This window comes from Syngnathus scovelli, chromosome 3 (assembly GCF_024217435.2).
Source record: "Syngnathus scovelli strain Florida chromosome 3, RoL_Ssco_1.2, whole genome shotgun sequence".
Lineage (NCBI taxonomy): Eukaryota > Metazoa > Chordata > Actinopteri > Syngnathiformes > Syngnathidae > Syngnathus > Syngnathus scovelli.
Genome location: NC_090849.1, coordinates 20,621,198 through 20,635,858, shown reverse-complemented (window position 1 = coordinate 20,635,858; position 14,661 = coordinate 20,621,198). Strand labels below are relative to the sequence as shown.

Here is a 14,661-nt window from a genome sequence, read left to right as displayed (position 1 = left end):
GTTCATTACGCATCGGAAAAAGAAGCCATCCGTCACTGTCGTCGGTCGTAACCTGGCATAGATTTGTGATAAGGGATGACGAGGCACTTTTCAAGCCATCTGAAAGCCATACCAAAAATGGCTCTTCTGCTTTTTACTGTGCAATCGGGCGAGAGTGGGAGGCGCAAATTGAAATGAGACCTCCGCCAAAGTCCGAGGTTTTATTTAAACGACCGATGCTCCGGATACCCGCCAAGAGCTCCGACGTCATTGTGAAATTGCTGACTCACTTCCAATAGATGGCGAAACATCCTATCGGAAATAAATGAAACGGCAGAACTTGACCACACGTTTTACACATGTACAACGCATTTGGGCTTTGATGAGTAGACCCACAAAAAAGTCCCAAGAATCAACACTGGAATATTTGCTGGAGGTAAGCCATTTTGACTTGAAGCGTCCATCTCAGGTCGTTTTGGTCTGTATTTCCTACATAATCCTCCAATCACAAACTCCTGCTAGTTCCCAAAGCCCACAACTGTAAGTCTGCCATGTTGGTTTGAATTGGCCTGAAGACAATTTGCAATTTTACCATTGGAGCAAGACAGAATATTTACTGTCGCCGACCATGTAAAAGAATATTGCGGGCCATATCTGGTCCCTGGGCATTAAGTTTGACATCTGCGGTTTAGACTCCTGTATAACAACAAAGTCAGAAAATGAAGAGGAAACCTGTCAAGAGAAAGTCTGTGAGTTTAAAGCTATTATAAGATGTGAAGCTAACAGCCAACAGAAATTAGCCTAAACGTTCGGGTTGGCTATCGTCCCTGAAAACGGTCAAAAACAACGGTTAGCTCGTAGTGGCATTAGCAAAATTAGCCTCCTTGGCTACGAGCTTGTGACACGGCACACAAATTCAAAATTAAAACACTGGCAAGGAGAAGAGACTCAGACTAAGTGTCTGACCAACTGCATTGACTCCAGCTTTTGACGTCACTCACTAGGACACACCCACTAAAGGTCCCTTAATACTAAACCTGACTTATTTTTTTGTTGTTAAAAAAAAAAAAAGCTCTTCCTTTTGTGACTAATTACAGACAAGACGAAAGATGTTTGCACACCTGATGGCCACCAGGGAGTGCGCTTGCTCCGCTCATAAAGACTCCCCAGAGTCAAACACAAACAAATAAACAAACAAACAAAAAAAAAAAAAAACGCACAGCACACAGGAGTGAGTCAATCGAAAGTAGATGCGTTTTATTACAAAGTGGTTCTCCGAGGCGCGCTCACGTGGTGTGCGTGCGAGCGCGCGCGCGCGCGCCTGGAGAGTCTATCGATTACACGGAGAACAGGTGTCGCGCGTGTCAGTGAATGAATAATACAGAGGGCACGAACGCCACTCGCGCACGCATTTCTGGACACTCGATTGTCTTATTGATCTTTAATCGACAAGTTACTGCGGATGTGTTTTGACTTTTAAAATTCATTAAAAAAATGATGAAAATAGATAATCATATAACAGGTTACATGTGAACTATAAGCTATATATTCTTAAGAATATAAGAACTAATATAGAATACTTTGAAGTAAAACAATACCATTTCAGGAATTTAATAATACTTTGAGAATCCAACAGTAATATATTATTCCTGCATTATAGTATGAAACATGGAATGCATATAAACTGAAATTCAAATAATACTGACGAAGTTTATAGATGTCTGTTATGAAGTTGAATGAACACGCCTGAGTCCCCCCCCCCCACACACACACACACACAAACCCTCGTGTCTTAAATGTCAGTCCGATTGCCAAATCCCACCCCCCTTATCGCCATATGCACCCTCCTCCTTCCATGCCGCGTCTGATCCACTCTCGACTTGACGTGCGCGCGCGCGCACACACACTTTCTCTCTCTTGCTCGCTCTCTATTTCTCACGCTCGCGCACCCGCTCGCTCGCTCACCGGAGTTGTAGTTGGAGCCCCGCGCTAGAGCAGCACAGTGTCTGTTGGGTGGCGAGAAGGAGCGCACCATCTTCATCATTTTCAACATCCTCATTCTGAGCCCGTTTGGATGTATTCAAATCACGTGACTCACTTTTGCTTGCAGTTGGACACTGGACTTTTGTTGACTCTTGTTTTTTGTCTTGTGAACTTGTTCGCAGGTGTTTGAACTTGGGATTGTAAACGCAAAGTGGAGCTTCGCCGTTTTCCCTATCGAATCCGGTTCTGCTCCAATCCCCCCCATTTGGGATCGTAAAGAGTTCCACTCAAGTCCGCCATGAGGTCGCTGACGGCGTCTTGCCGCTCCCCTTAGTCGCTCCAGCGCCTTTGCTCCGCCACCGAGGAGACGCGCTCCCTTCGCCCGCGATCGGGTGCAGACGGGCTCCCCTCGCCCGCGATCGCGTACCCTGGCCGGCGGGAATCGAGTGGCCTCATCCGAACGGGACCGAAGAAGGATGGAGGCTCCCCGGACGAGAGTTGCGGGAGGAGTCGGAAGAGCACTCCGAGGACGCGCGACCTTCTGGATCTGGACGCTGCTGCTCGTCTTATGCGAAGGTAGGAAAAGTTCAGCAGAATTATTGACGTGATGCGTCTTATGCATTTGAATGCTTTATTTTTTGGTCAACCTTTTTGCACCGAACCTTTTCGCACTTTTTGAACGGAAGTTTTGTAGCCAACACACGTTTTGCAAAAAGTGTCTTGTGCGCGCACAAGGCACAGCGTCACGTGACTATTTGGCGACTGCATAATCGCGGTGGTAAAGTGGTCGACGGAATTCCTGCGCATAACAAAAGCATAAAAACTTGTCGTCAAAACCTGAAACGGTCTGCGTTCACATTTATTACTAAATTGAAATGCTCGCGCACTGTGTAACGACATTGGCGCGTGCGCATGCCAATGACGTGTTGCTGTGTAAGAGCCCGATGCCAGATTAGTGTGTGTGTGTGTGTTATTGTGCATTTTGCGAAGCAAAGTGGAACGATTCTGATAAAAGAAGAGAATATACTCTTTCGTCTGGTCAGGTTGATGCGACGTCACAATATTGTGGGTGGCGACAGATCAGACAAACTGCTCGAATTTTTTATTTGTTTTTAACGCAGGTTTTTTTAAGTACAAGAGCTGAAGCAGTAGTTATATTTCAAGTCTTTGCATTATTATATTATTATTATTGTTATTATTATTGTTATTATTATTATTTATTTGACACAAATCTCTTCTACAACAAAGAGTACTCTTGGCACTCACAACTTGCAGTACAATTCATCTTTTACTTTTGTACTGATGTGCTTTTCAGTCTTTTTTGAGTTGACTATGAAGGTATCTTTACTTCTCCTGAAGTATGCAGTAAAAGTCTTTTTACCAGCTTTGGGATTAACAGCAAAATGGTTCCTGTTGTCCTTTAATGCGTTTCTGTTCTCTTTTCCTCTTTTTTTTTTTTTTTTTCCTTAAGTCCAAGAGTTGATTCAGTACTAATGCTATGAGCAGTCTTTTGAACACAATTTCGACTTTGACTAAAGAGAAAGAGTACTCGTGCCTCCTACGTCTCCACTTGCTACTTTACTTAAATAAAGGAATGAAATCGGTAGTATTTTTACCATACTCACCAGTGTTGTACTTGGAAACAGAGTGTGACATCTTTTGCCAGCCCTTGCTATCCGAGTGCGTGCTAATCAAACCCGACTTACGCTTCGCTGGAGACTTAACGGGACGTGCTGATGTGCGCTGGCTTGAGACCGGAAAAAAAAGTGCAGCGATTACATGCGGTTGCGGGGTTAGGGGGGGGGGGGGCAGTCATTGGTCATTGAACACAACAGCTGGGGCTGTGTTGGCACACACACAAAAAAGTTGAATCACCAAGTATGAAATCTGGAACATCTGAGGTCCATTTTGGCTTTGGTACGTGTTTGAATTGGGTAATTTGTTTTCATCTAATTGGATTGAATTTGTTTGTATTTGAATGGTTGCTTTGTGCCATTTGCTCGACACTTTTTCTGTTGCAGTATAAAACAAAACAAACAAACAAAAACATGTAATAAGGTAAAACCAAGTTGAATCAAATTTGGAACCAGATTTGGCTTTGACAGCAGTGCACACACCACATGTGATTTATTTCAGATTCACTTTTGACACAAGTGTGCGTAAGATGACATCAGGTCAAACCAAAGTTCTGATCTGAGCAACTGCGCCAGTGCGTAAAGTCTTGCCTTTTTCACACGCTGATTAGTGGAGGTTTGGGTGTCACTTCCTGTTGGTGTGTGTGTGTGAGTATGGGGGGGTAGTTTGTCATGTCTGCAGGGTTCAAATTTGCATTAATCAGCACCACATTTCCCTTTACATTAGCTTCACTTGACTGTGTGTGCGCGCACGCACGCAGACATGCACGCACGCGGTGGATCATTATTACGACAAGATGACTCAGACGGGACTCGTAATGGATTAACATAGAATTTTAATCCGATGTCATTTATCAGCGTGTGCGAGTAATGACCGTGCGCGTGTTGGGATTTAAAGGCTACGTTGATTAAATGCACAATCTTTCAACTCGAATGTGTTTGTGAGGCGCCAACAGCAGCGCCTAGTGGTGTGGATGAAAGAATCGTCATTTTTGATTGACATGTAATTTGTGTGGCCCATGGCACACAAATGGTGCAGCAGCAACACATAGACCCCCGCATATTGCCACGTGAGCTTTGCAGATCTTTTTTTTTGCCTCAATGTTTGTCTTTTTGCAGTTTCTGAAATATTTTCAGCAAGTTTTGGGAGGGGGGGGGGCATGTTTTCTGCCATTTGCAGCCTGTTTTTCATAGGAGACATTTATTGAAAGTTTATCAGCGTTTTGACAGTTTATGAACTTTTCCCCCTGTATTTGCTGATCACGCTCCCCCGTGTCACATATAATTTGTACTCTGTGCAAAACTACAAATATTAGTGCCGTACTGATGAGCTGAGATGTTGCAGTGGTTGCTGCATCCAGGCAACGCTACATTCAGCGGCGGCGCAGCAGCCAATCATTTTGCCGCAGGCAGACATGTACCAGGCCCTCGATTCAGTTTAGGAATTTCCGAATGAGAATCCCCGGTTTCCGACCGATGGCCGAAAAGTTTGCCCTCGGCGTATCCCTCGTTACGCTGATGTGCTTGCTTGTGTAGAGTGTCGGTTCTACCTGGATTTTTGCTTCGGTGGGCCGGGCTGGCCAGGTCCCTCACGGCAGCCGGTACTGCACTTTCTTCCTCTTTCCATTATCTGCAGTGGGAAGAAATCAGAGCACTTCAGATTGGACACTTGTTTACGACCAGCACAGAACAGCAGACTATTGATTTTTGCACACGCACATACGAACGAGAGGCGCTTTCGAGGTGGTGAGGCGGGCGAGATGAAGGTTTTCAATTTGATTAGCGTCATCAAACGCAGCACTGTTAACAGGCGCGGGCGCTAATAGAAAATCATTTGGATGTGGGGCACACTCTCTCACAGGAATGTTGCCGCGAGGAGGCGAGCGGGGGCAGGCACAAGAAGGTGTCGCCAAATGGATGAAGGTGATGAAAAGCGGGACAAAGGCTTTTTTTCCCCCTCATTTCATGAGAAACAAACACAAAGATAAAAGACAGGATGGCAAAAAGGGCAAGATGAGGACAAGTAACCTTTTCCTCCACAAATTCATCCACAAAGTTAACATCAAAGTTTGCAAAAGATGCGACACTCACAGGTGGTTCCTTTCTCCTTTGAGGTTGCTGCAGTGGCATCTTAAAAAAAAAAAAAAAAAGCACTTCAAGAACATACAAGAGTGAAAATAAGTGAAGCAGGCAAAGTATGAGGGTGACATTTTTTTTTTTGTAAATAAGCAACAGAATTATAAGATGAAAATATTTACAAAAAGTCAATGAAAACAACAATATATGATGAATATTAAATAATACAACAGAAATTGGACAAAAAAGTCAAATGATTGCAACAAAAAAAGTGTGTGAGGAAAAAATACATAACCAAAATGTTACAGAAGAAAATATGATAAAATAATTCCCAAAACAAACCACCTAACAACAATCCTATTGAAAGTCAAAATCATTCCCCTATTATAATTCAAATTCATCTACACATCAGAACACAAAGCAAAATATTAGCTAAAAAAATACAGAAATATTGCTAAAAACTGTAAAATATGCAAGTACGACAAAACACTTGACCTTAAACCGGACCCCCCCTTCCCCCCACCATTGGTCTCCCATTGGCCAGCATGCCGTGGTCAGTCAACATGTCTCCAAAGGAGCAAAAATGTGCAAGTGAGGCACAATCTAATCCCATTTGCGTAGTGTGTGTGTCTGGGTGTGTCTGCGATCGAGCTCCTTGTATTCAAGCAAGGTGTCGGGGGGGGGGCTGTTGCCGGGGGACAGGCGACAACACTCGATGGCATCCGCTACATTCCCGCTGCGGCGAGGAGGAAGGAGGAAAAAGTGCGTGGGGACATTAAAAGGCCAGACGAGGCCAACGAGTGCGAGAAGGAAAAAAAAATGGGATGAAGGCAGTTGTTGTGGTGTGAAATGAGAATTGGGGCGGCGGAAGAGATGAGCCAAAAAGAAAAAAAAAAAGATTGAAGAGGAGGCCTGACTGAGAAGCGAGGCGGAGGTGCAAAAACTCAGCAGCCTGCAGGCGGCGGCGTGCCACGCACATCGTCGCCTCCCGGTGGCCGCGAAATTGGTGAGTGAGGGTCTGTCGGCTGTAGCGGGCGGAACACTTTGCTTTGGCGAGCATCTCTGCTGTGCTATTAATGACCAGCATCGTGCGCAGCAGAAATGAGCAGCCAACTGACCGTGACAATCTATACGGAAGCGCCGAGCTGTAAATGAAAAGGCAACCTTCTATTTTCTAACGTACTCGCACGCATGTTCGAACACATGGAAAGCGTCCGTTGAAACACAAATGCGGAGCCGCGGGAAGCTGGTCCTCCTGCGCTCGTTTGTCAAGGAAGCCGCAAAGTGATTAGCATCCCGCTAACCGCGTGCGTGCACGTCCTCCTTAACCAATTAACCAAGCTTGAGGGCACGGCGGCCTTCTAATTAGATGTGCAGATAGGGGAGCTCGTTATGCAAATAGGGGAGGGGGCTCCTTAGGCAAAACGCCGAGACGGCCGAGAGCTCCCGTGCCATCTAATAATACATGACAACTTTTGCAGGTCGTCCAAAGTCTGTGTGAATGACATGAATGATGAAATGAAAAAATTTCGAATTAAAATTTTTTCATGTCAAATGTAAAAAAAGAAACTGCTGCAATTGAAAAGATCTTTTTCCAACTTTGCCCGAATAAAATAGTGTTCGCTAATTTTATTGTAATGTAGTCACTCCACGAAAATGTTCGCTGCTGCACGTCTTCCCTCAACCACAAAGCGTCGTAAAAAACAATAACAAAGAGCCTTGAGTCACTCAAGCGGTGTTTTCAGCGGAAGTTGCGGCTCGGCGTTGCCGTTTTGAGGAACAGTTGACATTTGCCCTCTTCTCTCCATCAGATGCATTACTGGACACAGGCCTCTGACATTTGCGTTTGGGCAGTGCTAGCCCCCCTCGTGCTAGCTGACATTTTGTTGGCTGCTAATGCTTATTCATGACCTCAAAATGGGACCTGTGGGGGGGGGGGGGGGGCGTGGGAGCACTCCGCTCTGTTTGCTTCCCATTCGTTGTCGACCCAGGTGGGTGGAGCTCTGTCAAATGATAAATTCCACCCTGACCCCAAGAGATAGCAAAACAAATTTGAATTTTACTCAGGGCAAATCTTTACTTTTTTGTTTACAAAGATGCAAATTGTAATATTTTTTGTTTACAAAAAAAGGATAGAGAAATAAACATTCGAGACATGTTCGAATATGAAAAATATTTGGTCGAATTCAAGTCAGCTAGCTTCACGGTAACAAAACCTGAGAAATGTCTTTGACGGGCTAATGGAAATTAGCTTGGATGTTATGCTAACTGTTACAAAAGGCTGCCTACAAAATCCTCGCAAGCATTTCTTGTGTGCTCAGTGCTGCTTGACATTTTGTGGCCCAGCGCAGTACTGCCCCAAAGGCTCGCACGCGTCCCGATACTTTTGTCGTTGGGTTGGTGATGTTTGTGTGCCATTACCTGGCTAATGGCTAACGCTCAGTAGTGTCACGCTGATGACTTTGTGTGTGTGTGCGAACGCGTGCTTGCGCACGTGTGGGACTGGAGGGCAGGCAGATAAAGGTGTCTGCTTTTTTCCGATAAGGACTCCCACCTCTTCATCGCTTTGCTGTTCTCGCCCCCCACCCCCGCCCGTGGTCTTCCTCATTGTCATCCAGCCGCCATTTGCTCCTCAAGATTCCCCTTAAATTTTCATTTCAGGATGTCATTTTTGACTTTGATTCTTTCATTTTTTTAGAACGAGTTCACATAAATTTGTTAATCATGTTTATTTTTAGATTTAATTTTTAAAAATATTTTAATTCATCTATTTATTTTTAAAATGAAATGATTAGTTTAACGTGTTGTTGAAGTTATTACGATGCAAAATTACTAACAGTTTAATTTAAATGGATGGATCGTACCTTGTTGATTGTTCAAGGCAAAAGTAAAAGTTGCCACGAATACTTCCAGGCTACTTCTTGCAAACTGGGGTACCTTCATTTTAGCTGCCTCGTGACCTACCTCGCTGCCTTTTTCGCTACTTGTTACACGAGCTACCTCCCTAGCCATCTACTCGGCTAATTAGCGACCTACTGTACCTAGCTAGCTTCCTACTTTGCAACCCGCATTTTTGCTCCCAGGTTAGCAACCTCAGAGCAAGAGTTACTACTTTGTCCTATTTGATTTGTGCCTTGTTTGAATGATTCATGCCTGGAGAATACTTTTACTCTTATTGTGTCTGCTGTTGATGTTGGGTGGAATCAGCACCATGGACAGCTGCAGGCCCCGCACCAAGTCTTGCAACGTGTACAAAGGCCAGCTCCACCGTTGCCGAGTTAGAATCAGAAACTCGGTCGCCTCGGTGCTTTGCAACTCAAACTAAAAGGATTGTGTTTAGTTTTTTTTTAATGCAACTAAAATAGAGGTCATAGTTGCAGCACAATCTGAAGTTGCAGAATTAGGCGAGCGCTGACCAGTAAGATGTTGACCAAACCGAGCCGTGTTCTGATGATGGTCTCCAGAGCAGGTCGTGTTCCGGTCTTGAACTGGCCCAGTCTCGGGATTTTGTGGACACCGGTCAAGACCAGAGCTGATTTGCTGTTCTTCAATTTAATGGGCAAGCAATCAATGTGTCACTGAGCCCACGTTGGGTCTCGGTCTTGTCCCGGTCTTGTCTCCGCTCCCAAAAGTCTTGGCGTTCTCACAGGAGCCTCATCCTCCCTTGTTGCCGTGAGTGCTGAGTTTGCTGCGGCATGTTTTTTTTTTTTTTTTTTTATTGCGACAGTCCTCCGCAAAAGTGAGATGAGGCAGGTAAGGTGCCTGTTGCTGTCATCAGCGTGCAGATTGGAGAAATGAAACGGCTAACAAGACAAACGGCCCCAGCGATATTAGCCGGGGTGAGCGCGAGGACGAGCACTTTTTCTTTTGCCTTCTTTTCTTTCTTTTTTTTTTTCTTTTCCAATCCGCACTTCTGTTGCCGCCTTGGCAGGCTGCGCCGCCGCTCGTCTTTCCTTATTTTGTCTCCCTCTCTGCTCCAATCCACTCGGTGTGTTAGCCTTTAAGAAGCAAGCACCTGCGCTAGCTTATCCTCCTTGCCGCTCTTTAAGTGCGTGATGACATCTGTTGATTAGCATTCCACGAGCGTGAGACAAAGTGGCAGCTTAACCTGCTTGAGAAGTTCATCATGTAATGCTGCTGTAATCAAAGTCACAAACGGCAAAATGGACTTTTGGATTCCTGCGTCTGGGTTTGATTCGTTTGTCGCCGTCTACTTGCCAAGAGCTCAGTTGAAGCCTCCATTTGTACTTAAACGGCAAGGGGATTTATTTTAGACGGAGTGAGATGAAAAATTAAAATTAAATTTAACAAACATAATTCCCGTGGAATGTGAGAAGAAAGGTCCACTTGGTGCTAAATCAGCACCGACGCACGTAGACAGGAAACATCTGGTGCCGGTCGCCGCCGACCCCTTTTTGACGTGTCGTGAATTCTTCATCGGGACAAATTTCGAGAGGACAGTCGGCGTCTTTTTACGGCATCCTTTTAACCTTTTCAAAGTGCTCCTTGAAATGACCTCCATGACCTTCACGCACGCAATGAGATAGCTTTCGACGCTACGTTGAGTTTGACATCACTGAGGACATCGGTTGACAGTCGGAATTGGTTGAAAGACGACAATCATGCCTTTTCGTGTGCGAGACTTTGTGAGCCCCAAAAAAAAGTTGATACCATGCCGAGAAAACATTACCTTGCTGATTACACACTGAGACACTCACACGATGACATTACGATGCTGAAAGAGCGCAGACAAAAGTATTTGGACACTTCCCGCTCGCTCCTGTTGAGGAAGTGTGCCATTACTTCACGTTTGTGCTACTTTTGAAGGCTTTTTTTTTTCTTGGTGTGTATTCAGTACCTGCCAGGCTGAATTGTTCTGCCTGGTGTCAGCCGCTGACACTTTACTAGGAACATGTTGAGATACGCTCGTGCGTGTGTGTGTGTGAGTGTGGAAGTCCGAGAGAGAGAAAGAGAGCGAGAGAAAGTAAATCTGTCTTCCCGCTTCTGCCGACAGCCCAGGGAGAGGATGAAAAAGATTTAATACCTCTGCCAAGGTGATGCCCTACAGTGTTGCCTCTCTTTCTTTCTCTCTCTCTCTCTCGCTCTCTCTCTCTGTCTCTCTCTCTGTCTCTCTCTCTCTCTCTCACATTCACGCACGCACTCGTTTGCCTTGTTTGCAGCGGGATGTCAGACATTCTCGTAAGGAAGCAAAATGCCAAAACACAAAATCAGATTTTCTTTGTTGTAAACGAAACAGAAATGTTAAATCTAAATTTCTTTCTTTTTTTTATTCAGAAAGCAAAGTAATATTGACTACTTTTTTCTTTTAGATTTGTCATTAACAATGTTAAAAATCTGTTGGACGTGTGCGCTCACCATTTACACACGGATTAATACTTTGTGTGTGTGTGTGTGTGGTGTTTGTGCGTACACACACGTGGTTGGTGTGTATTTTTATTTATTTTTTTATTAGTGATGAGTTGGCCAACTGTGCGCTGCCATATTTTATCCACAATTAGGGAACTTCTCTGTCAGACGGGACGTAGGCACACACACACACACACACACACACAGACACACACACACACACACACACAATGATACATTGGTATCGTTAGTCCTCATCCCCTCCTCGACAGCTGTGCATGTATGTACGCACGTACACGTGCGCACGCGCACACACTCGCCAACATCCCAGTGTGCGTGCAGACGCAACACGTTAGACGTGAAAGACATGAGAAGAAAAATGAGTCGGTTGCAATTAAGGGTGCCTCGCTGCCCATCTTGCTTTCCTGTGACCTCCCTTTGACCTTCCTGTAAAAGTGACTCACCAAATAGAAAAGAATGTTGATTACAAATATATATTTTGTCCTGTCCTTTTCTCTTCGATAAAGAAATGTATAAAGTTCATCTTTGTAAGTAGCATATGGCTCATCAATACTCCCAAATTCCTTTAGCTTGATGCTAAACTATGATGGAAAACATCATAGACGTGCTAGCAAAAATTAGCATGTATCATTTTCGTCATTATCATTTTTTTTTTTAATTCATGATCTGTTTTTTTTGGTTTTGGTGGAAATCCATGATTTTGTGATTTTTTTTGTGGGCACGATGTTACAGTCCAAGTCAGGTATAGAAGCCAGAAGACATCTTATCGCAATTTCGCCTCTTTCGTGCAAGCATTACCTCATCCTGGAGTTTATTGCAGTACGGCGAAACAAATTGCGGGTGGAGTGTCACGTTTGGCATTTTTGCAGCTAGTGGGCGAGGGAGATGAGGATGAAGACGTGGAGGAAGATGAAAGAAAAGCTTCTTGCACCTGCCGGGCTGCGTTGTCCCTTATCAAAGCTCCTGGCTCTCTTCATTTCTTCCTCATTTCCTTTGGTGGCTGTCTGGCCGCCTCTTCTTCATTGACTCTCATTTCCTCACGTTATTGTGGCAACGGGCCGGCTCTTTGGCTTGCCGGCGCTTTCGCCTCCCCGAGCGGCGAAAGGGAACAAAGAAGGGGGAGGATGTTCCTGAAAAACAACATCTGACGCCGCTTCTGCTCCGTCACTTTGCCAAATGCTAGCTTGCTCGCTCGCACCTGCCAGTGTGGCCAAATGACAATTTGCCACGTGAAACATTCAACGAAGCATGATTTTAATTTGCGCAGAAAAAGTGGACGATTTTTTTCCCACAACCGCGCACCCACCCACAGCCCGGCAAACTCGGAAAGCATCCGCCATCGTCGTAGTAACAATAATGACACATCAAAGCGTCTCATTTCATGTAAGGCCATTTTTTTTTTTTTTTTTTTGCTTGTTAATTCTGATCTTATTCGTCCGTTGTTGCTGCTGCTGCTGCCGCCACCCCTTCAACTCCGGCTGAACTTTTCCGCCGCAAAGTGTCGGCAAAAGTTGTTGGCATCATATGCGATAAAAATAAGACGGCGACTAGTTCACAGGAAGTGGTTTGAAAGCGTGTGCGCCCGGCAACGACTCCTTGTTAGCAGAGAAGCAGCAGCTATCTTTCTTTTTTTTTTTTCCTCAACAATAATAAATTTGTCGCTTCTCCTCCTCACTGCTCTACTTTTCCACTTTTGTGGTTGTGATTGACGGGAGAACTTTGTGTTTATGCTGATTGGCTTTTGTAACCTGATTTCCTTGCAGAAAATATAATCACAACGCCGTTTGCAGTTTTACAAAAGAGGAAGTGAGCTCATCTCAACTCCAAATTGATTTAATTCAGTCACATCAAATACCTGTCAATTTTTTATTCCAGTTTTGTATTGACAAATGTTCTTTTTTCGGATTTAATAATTGAATTTTTGATTTCAAAAAACAAAACAAATAACTTTGACTTTGTTTTTGGAATCAAAACTTTTGTTTATCATCAAATTGTTTAACTCAATTTTTATAACGATAATAATAAGTGTGATATTTTGTCAAGTGACCTTTTTAAAAATAAAAATAAAATAACAACCAAGAACCTAGAGATCAATCAAACGTTCCATGAGGTTATTTAAGACATTTTTTTTCCCTGCTCCTAAATGTAGAATCTTCGTTCGTCGTCGCTTTTTTATGTATTTTTTTTCATTTTTATTTTGTTTCTCCCGTCCTGGTTTTCCCACCTCCGCCTCCCTTTGCAGCTTGTGTGTCGGCATGTCTGTGTTTTGGCTGCGTGGGCACCATCCTGTCAAAGCCCTGCTGTGTGTGTGTGTGTGTGTTTGTTTTGCTTCAATCGCTGTGTGTGTGTGTGTGTGTGTGTGTGTGCGTGTGTGTGGCTGTCGAGTTTGATAAAAAGCCTCTTCTTTTTTTTTTTAAATAAACAGCTTTTCCCGCTCCATGCGATGGAGCCTCTTTGATCGATTGCCTTCCTCCAATTCTGTCTTTGATTGCTCGGCGTTCTGATCAATGGCTGCTTGCACGCTTTGTGCACGCTCTCAGCCGAGCGCTTCAAACGGCGCGGAAGTTAAGTGGCGCCGCGCCGGGTTTCCCTCAACGGGCGGGAGGGAAACTAACTTGCTAAAGGACAAAATCCTTGGATTAGCTTCCGTTTGCGTGCGGCTAACGCGTGGTGAGATGCGCGTGATCCGGTTTACGATGTTTTTGACATTTTTTCAGATACAAGCCGTCATTCAGTAGACTCCCAGTTGAAGTTCATGAACAAAGTGAGTTTCATTTTGAGTACTAGAACAACCACATAGCTTTTCCTGAGCAAACTCCATTTTGCTTAAGACAATGCAAAGCGCCCAAGACAACCTCAAAAAATTAGCTTCGAAACTATGATATGTATAACTGAAATTTGAGCACAGGCGATGTTTCACAAACGTCATGTATTCTTTATCCTCTGCAAAGAGGGAGTGATATTTATTTTACAATTGAACAATTGTGAACGTCTACTTTACCTCAAGCATATGTCTGTATTATACTGACCCCAGGTGGCCAAAGAAAGAACACATTTGCCGTGAACATAATCTGCCAATGTACACGGCCGCCCTAGCGCTCTTGTCGAACGAAATATTTCTTTGTTTATTCCCTGACAGAGCTGGGCCAGTGCGTGGCACTTTGACCCGCTTGGAGAGCGTCGGTGTGAAACTTGCGACTTTCGTATCTCGGAATCTCAGAACTGACACGTGTTTGTATCTTTTCCGTTTGTTAGCATCTTTGCATCGTTGGGCCTCCTTTAACTTCTTTGAAACGCTGCGTATTTATTTTTGTGTCTCAGTATACGAGTGCAGCTTCAGGTCATCTCACGATCTCAACATTTCAGCATCTCTATTAGCAATCTTAGCATCCGAGCATCTCGGCACCTTTATTTCTCTTTGAGTCTCGGCGTCTCTTTCGAATTTCAGCATCCTCGTAGCTTACCTTGTGTCTCCGCATCTTCATATTTCAGCATCTTAATGGCATTCTCGGCGTTTGGCCGCATTTGTCAAGGCACCTTTGTATCAGGGGCTCTTTCGTCTCGGTATCACGGCCCGGTGGCATGTCAATGGCGTTGCACC

The 14,661-nt window shown here is 44.5% G+C and overlaps 2 protein-coding genes across 9 annotated transcripts in view; one reads left to right on the top strand and one right to left on the bottom strand.

The window, feature by feature from the left end:
* LOC125993954 (lymphocyte antigen 75-like) overlaps positions 1 to 14,661 on the bottom strand; it is a 278,014-nt gene that overhangs the window by 122,618 nt on the left and 140,735 nt on the right. The gene's annotated exons all lie outside the window — the stretch shown is intronic.
* Positions 1 to 14,661, top strand: part of si:dkey-215k6.1 (transmembrane protein 132B) — a 75,436-nt gene that overhangs the window by 4,744 nt on the left and 56,031 nt on the right. For 3 of the 4 annotated variants that reach the window (XR_007490453.2, XM_049763034.2, XM_049763036.2), the window contains exon 2: positions 2,145 to 2,538. Coding sequence is in view for 3 of the 4 variants with exons in the window: in XM_049763034.2 (XP_049618991.1) it covers positions 2,439 to 2,538 (100 nt within the window). In the remaining variant the exon portion in view is untranslated. Of the gene's footprint in view, positions 1 to 1,908; positions 2,539 to 14,661 lie in introns of those variants that run through there. The other variant, XM_049763035.2, reaches the window with a different exon arrangement.